The sequence below is a fragment of the Vicugna pacos genome, chromosome 3 (assembly GCF_048564905.1).
Source record: "Vicugna pacos chromosome 3, VicPac4, whole genome shotgun sequence".
NCBI classification, from domain to species: Eukaryota; Metazoa; Chordata; class Mammalia; order Artiodactyla; family Camelidae; genus Vicugna; species Vicugna pacos.
In genome coordinates, this window is record NC_132989.1 from 86,757,505 (window position 1) to 86,777,679 (window position 20,175).

The following is a 20,175-nucleotide window of genomic DNA, read 5'->3' on the forward strand; positions in this document are numbered from 1 at the left end:
AATTGGTAATAATTTCACAAAGCTTTAAGAATTATCCTGAGTATTATGTGTTTGGCAAAGAATGAGTATTCAGCAAATACCGGTGTTGATGTTGCCAGTGTACTGTATGACATCATCTCTGATGTCTGCTGTACAGTTGAATGTTTCTTCATTATTTACCTAAAATTTTCTTACAGAGCTATTTCTTACAATCTGTCATATTTATAACACACAAAAGCTTTCCTAAATGTTTCTTAATTAAAAAGTAAAAACTATAATATAAGCTTATATATAGATGGAAGTTTTTGGGGGGCCATGACACACGTTCATTTTATTTCTCCTGTTAAGGAACAAGCATGCAGCGGCCCTCACCAGAACAAGAAAATACATTACTGGAAATACCCCCAATTCCCAGACAGTCCTCGTCACACAAGTGACTGCAGTGTTCTAAGGTTTTTGAGTCATATAATGAGCTCAGATCATTCTTCAGACAGGCCGTCAGATTAGACAAACAGAAACAGTGTGTACCACTGCAAGCTTTCAGGAAATGACTTTAAACATATCACAATCCTTTGTGTAACTGTTTGTGATAAGGATTGCATCACCTACATTTGAACATCCTGTGTATAAAATGAAGACTCCAAAGTGGGATGACCTTTTGCCCACACTGAAGGGGGAAGAGACCACAATCTTACTTACAGACAGAGGGGAGCTCCAGGGCTCTACTTGGAAGGTAATTGCTTTTAAAATTACCCAGCTCATTTGAGACTGTTAAAAAGGTTCATGAATTCTCAAAGCCATATCACCACTGTTTCTAGAGTGAAAGTCTACAGAGTAATAAAAGTGTAATAAATGAAACTAGCAAAGGAGTTGAGATTATTTTGTTAAAATCTTGTAGATCCCAATGCAAAATATCCCCCTGCAAATGCTTAGCAACATGGGACATATGGAACAGCTAAAGTTGACTTTAAAAATAGCAGAGTGTGATTTAAGAAAACTTAGACTAGCGAGTTGTCAGAAGGAAAGAAAGGGCTGAGAGATGGAGTTGGGGCTCAACAAGACAGACTGTAAAGAAAATCAACGTATGCAGAGGAAAACCCCACCAAAACAGCAGCCTCAGCACAAGCTTTAAGGGAGTGAAAAAATAAGGGTGTGCGCACGGGTGTTGTGTGTTACGTATGTAAGGTCTGAGGGGAAAAGAGTCACAGTTTATTAAAGGAATTCATAGTAATACCACTTTCTGTGGCCAAAGATAACTTGATTATTATCAGAAGGAGAGGTAATGTTTAAACAGTCCTTCCACATCTGCTACTTCCATAATGTCTGTGCGACTGTCATAAATTAGGAGTGGGGGAGGGCACGGTGCCAATTGTCAAAACAAATAGGCCATTCTGGACGCCAAGTTTCGTATTATTTTCCTTGCGCCTGAGAGCTGGGAAGGCTGCCGGTCCTCACTGTGGCCCACCCCAGCACGGGGATCCCGCCCCAGCCCTGCCCTCCGAGGGCCCGGCCAGCGGGAGCGTCCCAGGCCCTGGGAAGAGAAAACGAGCTCTCAGCAGTAAGTGAACGCAGCAAGTGACACTAAAGGGACCCAGTCCCCGCTCACTGCGCGGCTGGCACTTCCGTCTCTGGCGTTCCTCCCGGCTGCCAGCTCTGCACATCCGTCTTCCTCACTGACTCTACTCCACGCGCCTTCAAGTCAAGGGCTGTGTTTTGTGCATCCTGCACTTCACGTAGCGTCCAGCCTGTGGTGGACTAGAAGGCCACGTCCGTGACTTGGACGTTCCAAGGCCAGGGCGGTGAAGGACCCGGGCTGGCACACCGCACCCGCTTCTGGTCTCTCTCCCTCCTGTTCCACTCCACAGGGTGGGGCCCTCAGGTAAGATGGCGCCCTCCCCTTCTTTCCGTGTGGTGGCTCTGCCCACACCAGCTGGTGGTTACATCCAGGCTTGAGGGAAGGAAGACCTTGATAAGCCTCACACTACACCTTACCAGAAAGCTCTACACTGGAGCTAAAAGCACCAGCCCAGCCAACAGCAGCCTGTGCCTTGTTCACCAGCAGCCAGTGTCCTTGTTTGTGTGTCTTTCAGGAATGTCACAAGAAGGCCAAGGCAGAATTTAGGAATGTCTGGTGTCCCCCGTCTTGACATAACCCTGTCAGTACCAGAGTCTCACCATCAAGTGCTGACCCACTTGTCTGTTAGGCATGCTTTGTATGCTTAGAGGGAATCCTGGGGAGGGGCAGAAGAATGGCTGTCTGCCAGGTTGCCAGCTTTTTGTCCCTTTTGGTCTTAACTTCCTACCTGCAATGTGGCCAGTGGTTGAGTTGCCTACAATCCTTGATAGGCTTATCCTATCTACCAGCATCTATTACTCATGGTGGCTCTTTCCTTGTCCCAGAAAAACTGTTACTTCGAAAGAATAACCTCAAGCTTAACGCCAGGTTGTCCTCAGCAAGGCCACGCTTGTGAAGGTCTTTCTCAGCTCCTACTGAAGTCCGTCTACTAGAATTCAGTTGGTAAACTGCCTTGGGTCAGTCAGTTGGAATCAGGACTTTCATTCGGTTCTTCAAGAAATAATTATTGACACCCCCACCCTACTCGATGCTTTGTTCACTGGTGTGTGCTCAGAACAGTCTGGGTACTGAGCACACACCAGGGAACAAAGCAGTGCCCCTACACTCAGAGACAGGGCAGAAAACAAGACAGTGAGCACATAAACAAAACTGGATAATTTCAGATGGTAATAACCGCTGTATGGAAAATAAATCAGCATAAAAGGCTAGGGAGTGAGTAAGAGGTGTGGTCAAGTGCTCATTCAGATAGGCTGGCTCTGACAGGGCTCTTGGAGGAGGCGGCATCTGTGCTGAGACTGAGAGATAAGAGCCAACCAGCTGAGTCAAGATCTGGGAAGACCGCTCCTTCCAGGAGAACAGCACGTGCAGACGCTTTGAAGAGGCTGGTGCGTTCGAGGGGCAGACAAAAGATGGAAGTAACGGGCACAGAGAACCAGGGTGAGGGGTGAAACCTGAGATAGGAGAGGCAGACGAGACCAGATCATGAAGCACCCTTTAAGAAATTTTAATGTATTCTAATTACAGTGGAAAGCCACAGAGGGTTTTCCTCTAAGGGGTGACATTACTTGGACTGTGTTTTACAAAGTCCACACTGGCTGCAGTGGAAGAGTGGAGGCTGTAGAAGGGAAGCCGGAGAGGGGCTGAGAAGCTGTGGCTGCTGTCCCTGCAGGGGCTTGTGTGGCCTCGGATCAGGGGCACAGGAAAGATGGTGAGAAATGGTCTGTTGTCTTAGGTGTTTTGGTGGTGGGGACAGCAGGACTGGGTAACGGAGGAGATACAGAGGAGGGGAGAGAAGGGGAGAGGTCAAGGATATTGCCGTCACCTGCTGATGGAGAAAATCAGATATTTGTTTTCTATCAGTTCAGTCTATGTCTATTAGGCATGAAAGTGGAGATGTCTGATATGGCTGTGTGCAGTTCAGGAGTCAGGGCTGGACAGGTAACATGGGAGGGCATTACAACTTCACCTACTAAATTCCAAGGTCAGACTATTCCGACCAGAACATTTTTCAGGTTTATGGCTATCAAAGCATAATTAGCTAACTGTTAGAGATGCTCTCTCTCTCTCGTACCCTAAATGATGACAGTAAGTGCTGCTCTTTGGGTTTCCAACCATAGTGTTTTTCTCCTTCCAGATGACGGACAAACTGTCTGCAACATGTATCGCTTCCCACGTCTCCTCACGGTAGTTAATGCTCTTCTCCCACCTGTTCATCTCCACTCCTTAAGACCCAGCTCATGATTCGCATCCTCCAAGATGCCTTCTAAGATACACTATCCTCCTGACTGATAATTTCATTTTGTTTCCCCATCACATAGACAGGCATGCTCTAAAATATGATAAAGATTCCAAATGTTTCTTCTAATTCAATTTTTTTTAGAGTATCAGACAAGTTCATACAGAAAAAAAGGGTATAAATTATAGCTCTTATTTGATAAGCCAACAATAGCCCATGTAAATCGTTGGAAAGAGCTCTAGATGATCCAGACCCAGGGTGAGTCTGGGGCCTTCTGCTGCAACACGGAGCATGAGACCCTACGTCACATGAGGTAAGGTCCACAGACTTAGAATGAAGCCAGTAGATAAAGCTTTGCTGAAGGGGAAAATTTAGGGGACAATTCTACCATCTAGAAATGGCCCAGAGGCAGCATTAGTTAGCTGAATATCTACAAAGCCTAATCGGTACCGATTTACAGAGTAAGAAAGGAAGACAAGTCTGTCTGTCTATCATCTATTATCTATATATTTAAAGTCACATCTGGTAATATGAATTCACTCTGGAATATTTAGACAATATTTTTTTACCTAGGTTTTAAAAAGTACTTCTATGCCATCCCATTAATTATCAATCTGCGAGTTATCAACTTTCAAAGAAAAATCCTTCATTTAAGAATATTTGAGGGCTATTAATCATATATTCATGTACCAATTTGAACAAGCAATTATAGTCAAATATTAAATCTGTTTAGTGTTTTTACTGAAATCAGAAAGAAAAGAACATTCTTACCAGTTGCCTTTTGGATTTATAAACTGCTGTACCGCATAGCCAAACTGTTCACTTGAAGGACCAGAGAAGATCTTTGCTTCTGGGAGACCCACATTGTATGCCACACAACAGTTTAAAATGCCTATTAAAGAAAAATGAAAACGTAGTGCATATTTACAATTTGTGAATATAAGTTTGTAATGTTCTCAAAGGCTCCTTGAAAACAAACAACTGGCTTGATATAGTAATCATTTTCTTTATTACTGTTTACCAAGAAGTGATGGCTACTGCTGTTTAAGTACTAATTTGGGGCCCCGGCACCATGCTCAGAACTTTATATGCATGATTCATTATTTCTTCCATCCTCATAGCAACCCTAGGCTGCTAAATTTAAATTTGTTTTGCAGAAATTTAGGTTCGCGAAGGTAAGTGTGTCTCAAAGGAAGAACGTGGTAAGGGCAGGATTTGAACACAGGGCGGTCTAATCAAGAGCCTGAGCTCTTAAACCACACAGTTCCTCTAGCAATTCTTAAGTAACTTCATTTCTATTTGTCCTTCCTAACGCAGTAAGACTTTAAACCATCCAAGGGCAGAATAGGATAGAATCTCCTATATCTTCTGAACCTCTCTGAAGATCTTGAACTCTGTGTGAAATGTCTGTTGAAAAAGCATTGCTGACTACATCAAAGGAGGCAGAACAATCACAGTGCCTTGAAAACTGTATCATCTTCATTTCTGAGGATGAAAGTGTAGGGAAAGGTATCGTATCTTTTTTATTCCAACTGTCAAAAGTGGCTGTGCTTTTTGATGACTCTTTGTGAATACTCAAGAAATGATACTCACTTTCAAAATCAACAAAGGCCTTCACAGGATAGATAAAGCCTTGATAGACTTTTTTGAACAACTTTGTTTCCGATGGAGAGGGAAAGTAGGGAAAAAGTAAGGTTAATGAAGTCTCCCTCTGTGACACTGACAGCATTAATGCCAGCCATCCTTTGTTTGGGAGAAAGAAGGTTGTGTGGGCATTAACAGTCTCTATGGAGATGGCTTTAAAACTGACATCAAAGTTCATTAATATGTGTTTTCACTTTCTGGGCAACATTGAAAATGTGCAGTATTTCATAAGTCTGTTGTTTCAGGCACAGAAAGGACAGAGGAAAAGGGCTGGCTCTTCCGTTGTGCCCACGTACTTCCGAGGGCAGATTCAGTAGCCTGCTCCAAAGGAATAGCCAGGTAAGTGATGGAGCTTTAGGGACTTACATTAGTTTTGGGTTTTTTTTTTGCTGTTGTTTTTGTTTTGTAATTGAGTGGTTTATTGGCATGAAAGTATCAACTTGTTTTTCCCATCATATATTTAACAGTAGTTTCAAATTTATACTCAGTGCTTTCCAAGACACTCAAATGTTTAACTAAAGCTGAAAAGGAGTCTTATAATTCTTGGAAGATATTTATTAAATTCAACAACGTTAAAAGAGATTTTGATGGCATTGTTCACTATCAAGTTTAAAGAATGCTTAAACAAAGAAATAGAATGGTGTATAATTTTTTTCAAAGATCTTCTATTGCAGTGTTACTTTTTCTACATATATTTGCACCATTATTATATTTCTGGCTTCTCAAATTATTTTTGTCAAGTTCATTATTTGTAAGTATTTTATTAAAATTTAAAAATAATCTTTTTCCAGTGTGATAAAAATCTTGGGGACAACGTAGTTGATGTGCCTCTCTGCCAAAACCATTCTACTGCAGATTTGTTCACTCAAAAGAGCTCAGCTCATTATTATTTCTTAGAAATAATGTGCTGGGTGTTGGAGGCAGGTTGGCTCAGTGGTAGAGTGCTGTGCTTTGCATGCACAGGGTCCTGGGTTCAATCCCCAGCACCATCATTAAAACAATAAATAAACCTAATTATGCCCCCTCCCCAAAATAATGGTTGAAATGGTAAGTTAAAAAAAAAATATGCCAGGAAGAGAAGGACCAACAATAATTTTCAAATACTCAGTAGCAAAATCTGTACAACTTTACATTTGAAAAAGTTCTCCTTAATACCTGTTTTTTCATGTGGACCACTGCTTCCTTATAGTTTTGAGGAAATAAAATGCAAAAGAAAATAACTTAGCAAAATAAGCAGAGAACCAGAACTGACATTCAAAATACTGCTCTTTCCAATCAACAGTTTAACTTCGCCCCATAGCAGAGAATTCAGTAAATCCTATTTAAATATGTTAACAATTATCTGACATACTAGTAAAGCTCTGGGAGGTGATGTCAAAGTGTCCCCTCTTTTAAAATAGTTAATACTGAAAAGACCACATATGGCTGTATATATAACGACCTCATTTTTTTCCCTATTAATTAGACCTTGGCAGATCATGAATGACATGACATCAAGATGGAGTCCATTTTATCAACTAGCAGTCATATTTTACTATATATATATATATATACATATATATATACACATATGTATATACTTACATGTATTTACTATATGTGTGTACATATATATGCACATATATATCCATATATATAAAATATTAGTTAAAAATTTAAATCACATCATTTCATCTTTCTGCTTAGAATACCCCTATGCCTTACCACTATCCTGAGAAGAAGATCCAATTTCCTTACCACAGTTTCAAAGGTCCTTCATGATCTGGCCCTTGTGTATCTGGTGACTCTTACTTTCCAACACCTCCTTGCTCACTGTGTTCCAACCACACCGGCTTTCCTTCTGTCCTTTGAACATATCCTTCATTCTGCTTATGGCCTTTATAGCTGCTTGACCCATTACCTACAACATTCTTCCCAGCTCAGTATTTATGACTTGCCACCTACTGATCATTTAGTTCTCTGCTCAAATAGGTCTCTGCTGGCCTCGTTGAGACCTCCCCTGACTCCTCTGTCTACCAGCAACATCCTCCTCCTTCAGTACATCAGAATCACAGCACTTGTTATCTGAAATGATCTTATGTATCTACACTGTTTTGTGTCTCTCTGCCTACTAAAATCTAAGCAACTTGAGGGCTCAGACCTTGTATCTTTTATTCACTCCTCTTTTCTCAGCACCTAGGATAATATTTGTCAAATGAAATGAATTTTTAATGAATATATTTCTTTGATGATGACTTGAAATAGAAAATTAGGGGTAAGAAAGATCACTCATAATCATATCATTCTATTTTAAATGCAGTTAATTGGGATATGCTATTTCCTTCCAGTACTTTTTCCTCTAATACTTAAACCATAGTGTATATTACAATTTGTAGACTCCTATTTCTTACTGCTTGTTTGCCTGCCTATGGCAGAATCATCTCGACTCATTTGATCCCCACAACAACTTTGTGAAACAGTAAAACCTGGCTATTATTACCAATGCACAAATAAGGAAACTGCAACTCGTGGGGCTTAGGTGCTTTCTTGCTCAATGCCACACAATTGGTGGTTGAGTTCTGAGTCCTGGTCTGGCTCATCTGCTCAACCTTATCGTCCAGAATTTCCATTCATAAATGGTCTGCTTATTTTCCTCACAAGCATGTCCTTCTCCATCACCATCCCTTCATTCCATTGATCCTACACCTCTTCTTTCCTGCTACTTCAATCCTTCCCTCAAAAGCCTGCCTCTTTTGGGGGTGGGAAGGGACAGAATGGGATTTCAAAATTTATAGACACTGACAGGCATATGTAGAATAGATAAACAAGATTATACTGTATAGCACACGGAAATATATACAAGATCTTATGGTGGCTCACAGTGAAAAAAAAGTGACAATGAATATACGTACGTTCATGTATAATTGAAAAATTGTGCTCTACACTGGAATTTGACACAACATTGTAAAATGACTATAACTCAATAAAAAAGTTTAAAAAAAAAGAGCCTGCCTCTTTTGATAAATATGGACAATCTCAGTTCACTGCGCTTATTTTTTCAAATATATGTTCACAACTCACTATCTATGTCACCATTTCCCACTTAGACTATGATAGCTAATTAGCTTCTATAAATTTAATAAGTATTCTGTCTAATTCAATGTCTATTTCCTCTTTACAACTCCACTGCTTATAGTAACATGTTCCTATGTCTGTCCTCATAACTTAACTGGATCATTTGGAAAATAACTACCCTATATGGTTCATTGTGTTTCCTTTCTGCCAGAACATGCCCACAGAGAGAAATGGATCATTCAAAAAAATATTTATCCAACTCCTTTGTGCTAGGCATTTTTCTAGGTCCTGGAGATATAGCAACGAATGAAACAGACAAGATCCCTGCTCTTTGAGCTTTCATTTTTGTAATTTGAATAAAAAACAGTTATATCATCATGGGATAAGTATTACATTTCAGAAAACTACAAAGAACCTTGGACTAAAAGTTGAGAAGATGGTAAATCTAAGTTTGAAGGCTTCACAGAGGTGGTGGCAATCCATCTGGACCTTGGAGGATGAGCTGGAATTCACTACCTAAAGAGGAAGGCCAGGGTATTTCCTGGCACAAGAACATCCTGCTCAGTATCATGGAGACATGAAAGAGAAGAGTGTGGAGAGTATGAAAAACTGGCACAGTAAGTCGTCGATTATTTCACTGATTTATATATTCCAGGTCTATATTAGATGCAGTGAGTTTCAGGGTGACTTCAGCTTTGCCCTGCCAGGTTCATATTATCACCCAGAGTGTAACTCTTCCCTCCCTTGCCCTCGTGTGGATGTCGTGAACACAGTAATAGCACAGCAGAGTATTTATCCAAGGTGACCTTGCTGTGCATTTGTTGACAGTAACTGAGCCCATGCATTCAGTGAATCTCACCAAAACTTACTGCAAATATAAGCAACATATCTCCTAGAGGTTTATCTAAATTCCTCTATGTTGCCAGTTAAAAGGGGGTTGTGTTTCATCCTTGATGATAACCTGGCTTGTTGCCATTTTAATATCCATAGGCAAACCAGATAGTTAAACACACATTGATTAATGCAGACTTTTTTCTTCTACTCACTTAAAAATTTTATAGCACCTCCTGCCCTGAGAGTTCCTGTTCATCTCTGAAATAGATTTCTGGGAAACCTTAATAATTTAAGAATTTGTTTCAGCAAATATGGAGTTTATTCTCCCATTTTATCCTGTAGCCCAATTTTAAATGAATAGATAATTCAAAAGAGAAATAAATATGTTTTGGGATTAGATAGAATTAACCCAGTTTTGTTCTCAAAATGTAGTGAAGCTCGCTCTAAAAGGAATGAAATCTTTGGGAAACAAGAGTAGAAATAAGTGTATTAAACAAAACAAGTCATTTTATATTCAACAACAAAAATTTGTTGGGAAATTTTATTTACTTCCATGATGTCATTGTTAGAGCTTAATGACATATATTTGTAGTAGAAAGTGGCAGAAGGAGAATCTAATTGGTGTGGCCAGTGCAAAATTTAAGCATATCTACATATGTTGAAGGGCCGGTGGTGCAGGCTTTTCATAGGAGGGGTTCCACTGAAAAAAAGATTCAGAGACATAAAGGGGGAAAAATTCATATCTCTTAATAAGAGAATTAAGGCCAAAAGTAAGAGGTAGAACTAGGAAGAGATGGTATATTGCATTCTGGCCCATTCCTGTAGATGTTTGCTGGCATTTTAGGGGGGTAATGTCTCTGTGAAATAGTGAACAAAAACATAAGAACTCCTTCAGTTATAAAATAAGTAAGTTAGAGGGATGTAAGGTACCGCATGGTGACTGAAGTTAATAATACTGTACTTATATTTGAAAGTTGCTAAGAGACTAGATCTTAAAAGTTCTCATCACAAATAAAAAGTCTGCAATTACGTGTGGTGGTGGATGTTAACCAGATTTATTGTGCTGATCATTGTCAATATATACATGTGTTGAATCATTGTGTTGTACACCTAATATAATATTATATGCCAGTTATATCTCGTAAAAAATAAAATCCAAATGAATCATGTATGTGAACGCTAAGGGCCTGAATCTCTATGACAGTGCAAGCAGAGGGTGTCACTGCTTTAAGGCGGTGGAGTACATCTCTCTCCCATGCCCGGTAGGGACTGGTCCTCAGAAGCTGCGGAGGTACTGGCAGAAGCAGGGGTATAGGACAGTGACCTGAGCATTGCAGGGGCAACAGGAGGGTCCAGCCATCACCGAGACATGGGTGAACACTATTAGGGGACAGCGAAGTTTCTGAGAACTATGCTTAATAGTCCAGGAGCAACACCCTCATTTAAATCAGGCCTGGGTGAAACTCTAGGTTTGATCGGTCTTGGGGCAAAATTTCTCCCCATCTGGGGGGGTCTGAGAAACTAGAAAACAAGTTCCCTGCTTTAAAAAAATAAGAGTATGACAGGCATGGGATAGACATTTCCATTTAAAAGGGAGGGACTGGAAGGAATAAAGGAATCACTGGTACCTAGAAAGTTTAACACAGCAGGTCAAATTCCATTAGGTTTCAAAGCCTGAGAATAATCCTCTGTTGCTCAGGACTCCATCCTCACAGTCTGCAAGAGCCCTACGGGCCTCTGCCTCTCTGTCCCCTCTGGTCCAAGATGGCAGCCTTTCTGCTGAGACAACATTCCTAAAAACATCATAGGTCTCCTGTGTATGTCATGAGCATCCATGCCATCAGACAAGAGAGCTCTCCACGGATCTTTCCTGGATGACTCTGCCGCTATTCCTGGCCTCTGCCAAGGTGGTTGAGAGGATCCATGAATCCATGAATCATACACCTAATCCAGTCAGCAAAATGTTTTCCAACTACACCCTTGGCCTTCTCTTGAGAGCACACTTTCCTAACAATGAGTCTCCTAATATTTGCTTTTGTGGGATAATCTGGGCAGGCTGAGAATTTCTCAAATCCTTAAGTACTGTTATTTTTTGTTTAAAATTTCCTTCCTCAATTTCTCTCCTTCCTTTTGCCTTTTACTACAATCAGCAAGAAAAAAGCAGATGGCACCTTCGACATTTTGCTTGGAAATCTCCTCAGCTAAATATCTCAGTGCATTGCTTGAAAGCTACCCACACGACAGTGGGAGATAATTAGGCCAAATTTTCTGCCACTATATAACAAGGATCACCTTTCCTCTAGTTTCCAATAACATGTTCCTTCTTCCTTTCTGACCCCTCACAGTTTCCACAAGACAACCTCCAAAGCTCCTCTGTCTAAATGAAGAAACAGTCACAGATTTGGGGGACTAGGAGATAGAAATATCTTTTGAGGGACCTCCATCCAATTCAACTCAATACAGTGGGGATGCCAATAATGTAAGATCCTTACTAATGTTTACCTGGGCCATTTCCTGGGGCCGTGTTTGCAGGGAGCAAACTTGAGGGTGAGGTCATCCCTCTCTCTCCAGGACAAAGAACAGTTTTGCTGACTTCTTGCTATAAAACAGCAGGTCACCCAGCTCAGTTTTTCTCTCTCAGAATGCCACCTACTGTGTGTGCAGGCACCCATTTGCATCTCCTCCTGTAGCCCTCGTTGAGACTTCAAGGGGAAGCACAAGGGGAACTGACGTCCACATGCTCACGCTCATGCTGCCCGCTGCACTGTGAGTAATCAAGTCCTTTGTCTCTGACTCAAGAATCTCATGTCATCTGCCAGTGTCCATGAAACAGTAACAGGCTAACGTATTGGCTCGTACAAAGGGTAAAATCAAATACAGACCTGTCAGAGAATAAAAACTGGGAAGCCAGGATATTGAGGGCTGAATGACAATGAAAATGCATAGCTCTTGGGGGTTCAGAGAAATCCTGGGAGGGCACTGTATTTTCTTACAAGGTGGAATAGGAACTTTAAAATAATCATATTTCAATTTTAAGAAGCAGACTGACTCCAGCTGAACTCTGGGTAATAATTTCATAATTTGTTGTGCTTCATAATTTATGGACACTTTTTTATAGTGAATGCATATATCATTTATTTGACTGTTATTCTGTATTCATATTAAAGAAATATGTGCATCACTTCCATGGCCAGAAATGAATGCATGAATATATTCTTAAGCCTAAGGCGTTGTTATCAATGAATTGTATCTCTCCCAGATTCCCACGCTGAAACTCTAATTCCTAATATGACTATATTTGAATACAGAGCCTTTAAGGAGGTAATTAGATTAAAAGAGGTCATAAAGATGGGACCATAATCCAGTAGGTTGGGTGATCACGTAAGACAAGGAAGAGACACCAGAGATCTCTCTCTCTGTATGTGTACAGAGAAGAAACCGCATGAGGACACAGCCAGAAGGAAGCAGTCTATAAACCAGGAGGAGAGTCATTTCCAGAAACCAACCCTGATGGTCCCTGATCTTGGACTACTATCTCCAGAACCATAAGAAAATAAATATCTGTTGTTAAAGCCGCTCGTTCTGTGGTATCTTGTTATGGCAGCCCCAGCAGACTAAGACGGGGTAAATCAGATGATACCAGGAACTGTCAATTTACTATTCTGAGTTTCAAAGATAATTCTGTCAATACACAGAGGCACAAATATAAACAGAGAGAGAGATATACTAACTCCAGTTATATCATTTAAGATTCATAGTTTGTATGAAAAAAAAAATCCAAGAGTTTTTGGTGACAAAGTAATTGCATCAAATCTTGGAGAACTGTAGCATGGAGTTAGGTGATTTTGAGGCTCTTTCACATTTTTTGACCTTACAGGCAATGAACATCTTCAAAAGTCCACGGCAATTGCTTCTTAAGTCCATTTATTATGATTAAGTACTTCCTAACAACTCAATAGATGGCCTTTTCTTCATAAAGATGTTGCAGGATGAGTTGCCGTTTGGCAGACTGTCTCCCAGTAGCCAGGAGGACCAGGCAAGCTACTGGAATACTAGCTCATTGATTCACTTTCTGTTTTAACACTTTCTTCCTAAATTCCTTCTATGTGAAAGGAGAAACTCCTCTCTCTCCCTCCCTCTCTTTCAGAATAGCAGTTTTGTGCGTTTACCACATCAGCGCCCGCTGAATAGCTTACTCAGTAACAAGATATGCCTCACATATCTCAAGGCCATGTGTGGAAATAATTGGCATAATTGAAGTTAGTATTGCTTCTATCATATCTCTGGTCATAGGTCTCGTCTCTATAAACTCTTGGTTCCGGTCTTCCCCTGCCTTTCTAGCCTGCACACACCCTTCTTCAACTCCCAGGATACTTATGAATTGCATCTCTTATTGTGGTGTACTACCCTGAAATAGTACTCCGCTGTTCTCGTGGGGAAGTTTCGTCTCGATAGCTGTACAAGCATTCCCTATCCAACCCGCCTGACCCCACCCCCTACCCTATCTTTTTATCTCACTCGCTTGGACTCCCAGCTTTTCCTTAAATGCACTCTGACCTCAAGCCTTTTATATTTGTTCCCTCTGCATTGAACACTCTTCCCAGAGAGCATTCTGTTTCTGCGTCAAATAGCAACCCATCAGAGCTGCCTTTCCTCACTCCCCGGGATCCCCATCTCCTGCTATTCATGCCATTGTGTGATCCTCTCCCCTGAGTGAGGGCAGGAGCTGTGACTTCAAAACAATAGAACTGAAGATTCAAAATGTAGAATGAAATACCATAGGATGACACTTCTATGATTACTACATAAGATTGTAACTTTCATCTTGCCAGTTTGCTTTCTCTTGTTGGCTTTGATGAAACAAAGAGGACCATAAGGCTAGGAACTGAGGGCAGCCTCTGGCTGAGAGCCAGTGAGAAACTGAAGCTGTCAGTCCAACAGCCCTGGAGAAAATTAATTCTACTGACATTCAAAGTGAGCAGAAATGGATCCTTCCTTGGTTAAGCATTCAGATGAGACCTCTGCCCTGGCCAACACCTCGACTGCAGTGTTTTGAGATATCCTGAAGCAAAGGACCCCAGTGAAGCCAAGCCCAAATTCCTGGCCCACAGAAATTGTAAGATAATAAATTTATATTATTTTAAGTCACTATATGTGTGGTAAGCTGTTACATAGCAGTAGATATAACATAACCCCACATGATACAATACCTTCCCAATCTACACTCCCTGCCCAGCATTCTCTGTCCCCCTTATTTTGCTATATTTTTCTTAATAGAGCATTGCTACCTCATGTGTTATATATTTTATCTTTTTAATTTGTCTGTCTCCCTAATTAGAACCTGTGCGGGAAGATCTAAGTTTTGTAGGGATTGAAGCATCTATAATTTGAGGCAGGGTGGCTTCTTAAGGGAAAAAAATTACAAAATTATGAATCAAATTCAAGTACAAAATTAAATATTTATTTAGGATGAGAAAAGCAATCCTAGCAAATTATATATTTTTAAAAGCTGAAAAACAGAAAAAATATAACACACATTTTCTGATGCCTGACATACTTCTATAATACCTTTTCCCTACAGTTTTTGGCTCTATATCTTTTGATCACCTCTTCACACACACTTGACAATTTTATAAAATAGTATTCTCTAAAGAGTATTTAAATTTAGGGGGTATGGTAAATTGGATTTTTAAAATTTCATTATAGTTAAGAAAAGTTCTTTTCCTTTTCATAACTCCTTATTTGTAATGTCATGTAAATGTTTAGGACAGTTTTCCAGTATCATACAGGAGGTACAATATTTTAAGGCACCTCAAGTTTTCTTTTAGAGGGATTAATCCAGAAATGTTTTGAGTTGATGACATGTATCAACCAGTTTATTGCTAATGTCTTTGTTTACATATGCTGTATTAGGGTACAAAAGAGACAGTGACCTGAGCTTTTGAATATTTAATAAAAATATCAGGCATGTGAATACATGGAAGGAGGTCTGCAGAGTGAGGGTCCCTGAAGTGTAAGCATCACTGGTTTTCTGGTAAATGTGCCTTTGTCCCTAAAAGTAGGGACCTTGTTTTCCTGCCATATTTGTTTGCTGCTATATCCCTCAGTACTCAGAGTAGTGCTCAGCATCTACATGGTTATAGGTCAGTGATAATCAACTGAATTAACAGGTAGACTGCTCATTGTCTGACTTTCCACCTAATAAATTATGCATATAATGAGAGATGGATAAAGACCAAGTTCATTAATAAACATATGTTCCAGATTCATACTGGTTCAAAGGAGGGTGCTTGAATGAGGGCAGGTTACCAAGAAGATAAATAGGTAGATGGATTAAAAGACAGATTAATAAATATGTATACAGATAAGTACAGACGTATGTCTATACAAATATAAACACACATGTTATTTTCGATTTAGAATTTTAGAGTATATTTACCTCTGCTTTTTACCTAGGTATGGGAGAGTGCTAGAAAGAAGACCGACTACATTTGGGGGTGATAAGGTGGCAGAATGCTGGAAGTACAAAGATTATTATTTTTTAACTGAAAAAAATCCACATACTGGGCACGACCAACAATATCTCATTGGCCTCTGAGGTTTGCATAGCTCTGTGACCTTGGGCAAGTTCCTCATCCTATACAAATAAGCCAGTGCTTTTTCACCTGTGAAATGGACATAATCTATGAGCCGACCTCATTGTGAGCAGACAGTGTCTATAAAACTCTCAACCCCTTGTCCAGCAAATAATGAGTGCTTAGTAAAGTCAGCTTATTTTTTTTTCACTATTAGTATCATTATATGTTTCTGATGAGAGCATACCTTTTGAGAAATTTTAAAAGGCATACTAATCTAGGACCCCACTTTCACTCCTAACATGAACAGCATATCCTGAATACACTTCCATTTCAGTTTCTGAGAACTGCTGTGTAATGGTAGGAGGCAGTGTGCCTGCATTTTGCTGAGGCACGCTCAGAACACACCACGAGAGCCAACGAAGTATTATCAGCCCATGGACCCTCCAGGAAGCCACAAAAGCAGGAAGTAGGGTTACTCACACTCTGACTTTAAAACTAAGAAAACAGACTTCAAACTCTCAAGTGTAGCTAATCATTGCCTAGAATATGTACGACAACGGAAAATGGTCATAGGTAGCATGAGATCCTTTAAACACATACAAAATTATGAGAAAACATTCCCAATAGCACTGTCTTCACGCTGAAAGGACAATACTGCAGAAATAATTTAGAAGAACCTTCTCTCTCCTCTCAAAATAAACAACTAAACTTAGAAATTACAGGCCCTTTGAAAATGACCACACATTCACTGTATACAGATTTTAGCTCTCCAGCGTCTGGCTGATAGCTATAATGCTTAAAAAAAAAAAAAAGTAGTACAAAAGCCAAAAGCACAAAATGACCCTTAAAACTGCTTTTGGAATATTTTGGTGTAAGTTTCCTGCTTTCATTAAGAGAGAAAAATGCAATTTTTCTTTAAGAGTCCTTGTTTGGAGTGTTAAATTTTACATTCACTAAGGACCTAGATGCTACCATTGTCCTTCACAGGTGACGTTAGAAATGGAAAGCACAGCTCCTGGAGGGGCCGCCTTGAACCCCCCAATTCCTCCAAGTGTCTGACACTACTGCCATGTGAGTGTGTCCATTAAGGTCCCTTAAAATAATGAATGATGATAAAAATGGATGAATACCAAGAATATGGATTTTGAAAAGTAATATTAGATAGGCTTTTCCACTCATAATTCCATTTGATCCTCCCAACGGCAGGGAATAGCTTGCCTGTGACTTACCCAAAGTCACCCAGGGAAATGGCATTAAAATTAACATTTAGTCTTCAGAACCAGAGTTCTTTCCCTGATGCCGTGAACATTAAATGTGCTTAATATATGTTTGGTTAGTGTAGTGGCACTCAGCTGGGAGTTATTTTGTCCCTTGGAGGCATTTGGTAATGTCTAGACATATTTTGGGTTGTCACACTGTGGAGGGGAGGGGAGGGGAGCGTCCACTGGCATTTAGTGGGCAGAGGCCAGGGACACTGCTCAACACCCTACAGTGCACAGGTAGCGCCACGTGCCACTCCCACTGTCCCATCCCCCAAAAGAATCATCTGGTCCCCAATGTCAACAATATCAAAGTTAAACAACTCTGATCTAAACAATCAACACTCTTGTAAACACCATTACATTGATTAAGTCACTGTGGTGGTTTTAAAACATGTCTGGGACATAGTTAACACCCTCCAGCATCATCAAGATGTTGAGTAAGTCTCCTCTCTGAGAATCTAGGTGGGACTTGGTGATTGCTTTGATGAACAGATGCAGTTGCATGATTTCTGAGTCTAGGGTAGAAAAGACCATCCAGTTTTTGCCAGTTTGGGGGGAAACACTTGACTTTGAGTCCCTGAGTTGCCCAGCAAGAAGTCAGGCCACCCAGAGGGTGCCATGCTGGAGAAACCTCTTGATGTGATCACTTGAAGAGAAAAAGCTACCTACCCTCTGATGCGATAAGAGAAACCTCAAGCTAGAACTGCCCAGACAGGCTCTTCTCAAAAGTCCTACACAAGAAGCCATGAGAGATAACAAACAATGGTTTTCATTTTAAGCCACTAAGTTTTAGGGTTATTGGTTACATGGCGATAGCTAACCAGAACAATCTCCAGATTCGGAGACTCAAAGTCAAGTGCTCTGGCAAACAGAATGTCTTCTCTTTCCCCTTAAAGGGTTCCGACCCACGGAAACACGGAAATCTTAACTAGAGGACTGCCACCCCTCAAGTAAAAATGAATTAAAACCAGTCTGTGGGAAATAGGTGACAAAGAGATGTTTGTCAAAGAGATTTTCAGAAGAAATTCTGAAGGCCATCTTGAAATGATGGACCATGCACTGCACGTTGGAGTCCTGGGCTTTAATCATTTTCAAAGCTGGTGATTGTAAAATTGAGGCATTTACTAGATGACATTTTGAAGTTTCTTCTATGCCTAAGTTCTAGAATATCGTACTCTACACATATTTTTCAAAAGATGGGCAGTTTTAAATTATAACTTAAAAATACACCCTGATGAATATAAAGAATGAGCACCACTTTACAACCACCGAACTACAAAGTTTAAAAAAAAAAAACCCTACAAAACTAAGTTAAAATCTACTGTTGGTAAAATTGGTAAAAACCCCCACTGCTGATGACCACACTGTACCGTATGCAACAAGGGCTAAAAAATACACACGCTTTGACCCAGTAATGTCTCTTTTGGAAATTGTCCAGAAGGAAAAAGAAAGAAAAAGCTTCTTGTACAATGATATTTATAGCTACATTACTTGCAGTAGGGGGAATAACCCACAGGAAACAATCTAAATATGGGACAATGGGACAATAGTTGACCATGGCATGGCAGGATGCATTAATGTAAAGTTATAAATATGAGGGCCCCATGGAAAAGTATATACAAAAGACATCACATGAAAAAAGTGAGCCAGTCATTTTCATATAAATGGTGAATTTATTTATAGGAAATTATATTTACTTATAAATATCAAAAGAAATATATTTTTTCTGTTAACATTAATATTTTAGTATGTCATTTTCTATAAGAATATTAAGATATTCTGCTTTCTAAAGAAAAGTTACAAACTGAAAGTATTAATCAAGTTTAGTACTTCAATGTTCAACCTCAAGTTTATTTATATTATGCGAATTCTATTTTTATTTTTAAAAAAATTTTACCAGTCATTTTCTGAGTGCTTACTATATGCTAGGTCCTGGGAGTACAATGATAAATAGGATGAAAGGTGAGCTTAAAAATGTATTCAGAGGGAGTGACAGTCAAGCTGAAGATAAATTACGGTGCTGCTTTATGAGAACAGAAAAGGGGAATAGGAAAGAGTTTTTTTAGGGGTAAAAAAGGTGTCTCAGGACAGAAAAGAGGTTTTTTGGTGGGGGGTGGGGGAAGAAGCCTGCACTATCCTAATGCTTTTATTCATCTTGTTATTTGTCAATAGAGCCATCCTAGTTAGACATTTCAAGACAAAAGAGAAACATTCCAAAAGCAAACAAACTCTCGAAGTGAAAAGAAAAGCTGATCAGCTAAAGGGAATAGTTTAGCCAATTTGGAGAAACCTGCAAACAGAGGGTTTGGGGCATATACTAGCTGGAAAGAACTGGGAAGTTTTCAGCTTTGCATCCATCCAGAAAGTGTGCCTTTAATTCACATTACAGGAGCTGTCATATGCGTTTCATTCATTCAACAAAACTCAACTTGGCACAAGTGAAGAACACATGGGCCCCGTCTTCTCTGCGATCCCTGGGAGTTAGAGCCACATTGATAGATCACCGAGATAGGATGTGATAACTGTTGTGGAAGGGTCCACATGAGGAGGACGACTAGACTGGATTAGGGGTTGGGAAGGCTTCTTGGGGTGGTTGAGCCTCAGGGAAATTGCGACTTAAAGGATGTACAGAATAGGGGTTGGGGGCTGAACTGTATTTCAGAGAGAACACAGGTAAAGGTAAGAGACCATGGGATTATACTCTTAAAAAGAGCTAAGGTCACATCTCACTTGAACCATAGCCCCCAAAAGTAATAAAATGACACAAATATATTAAGGTCTGATGATTTGGGGGCAAAAAATAAATACTGTACTAATACAAGGGATTTATTAATTACTGCATGCTATGGTCTGAATGTTTGTATCTTATCAAACTTCGTATGTTGAAATCCTAACTCCCAAAGGTGATGGTGTTAGGAGGTGGGAACGTTGGGAGGTGCGTAGGCTTTGCCCTCATGAATGGGATGAGTGCCTTATTTAAGAGGCTCCAGAGAGGCCCCGAGCCCCTTCTAC

The 20,175-nt window shown here is 40.1% G+C and overlaps 1 protein-coding gene across 2 annotated transcripts in view; it reads right to left on the bottom strand.

The window, feature by feature from the left end:
* The window catches only part of ITGA2 (integrin subunit alpha 2), a 93,400-nt gene that overhangs the window by 64,432 nt on the left and 8,793 nt on the right, over positions 1-20,175 (bottom strand). For both annotated transcript variants that reach the window (XM_072958703.1, XM_072958702.1), the window contains exon 2: positions 4,563-4,683. In XM_072958703.1, coding sequence (XP_072814804.1) covers positions 4,563-4,683 — 121 coding nt within the window. The remainder of the gene's footprint in view (positions 1-4,562; positions 4,684-20,175) is intronic.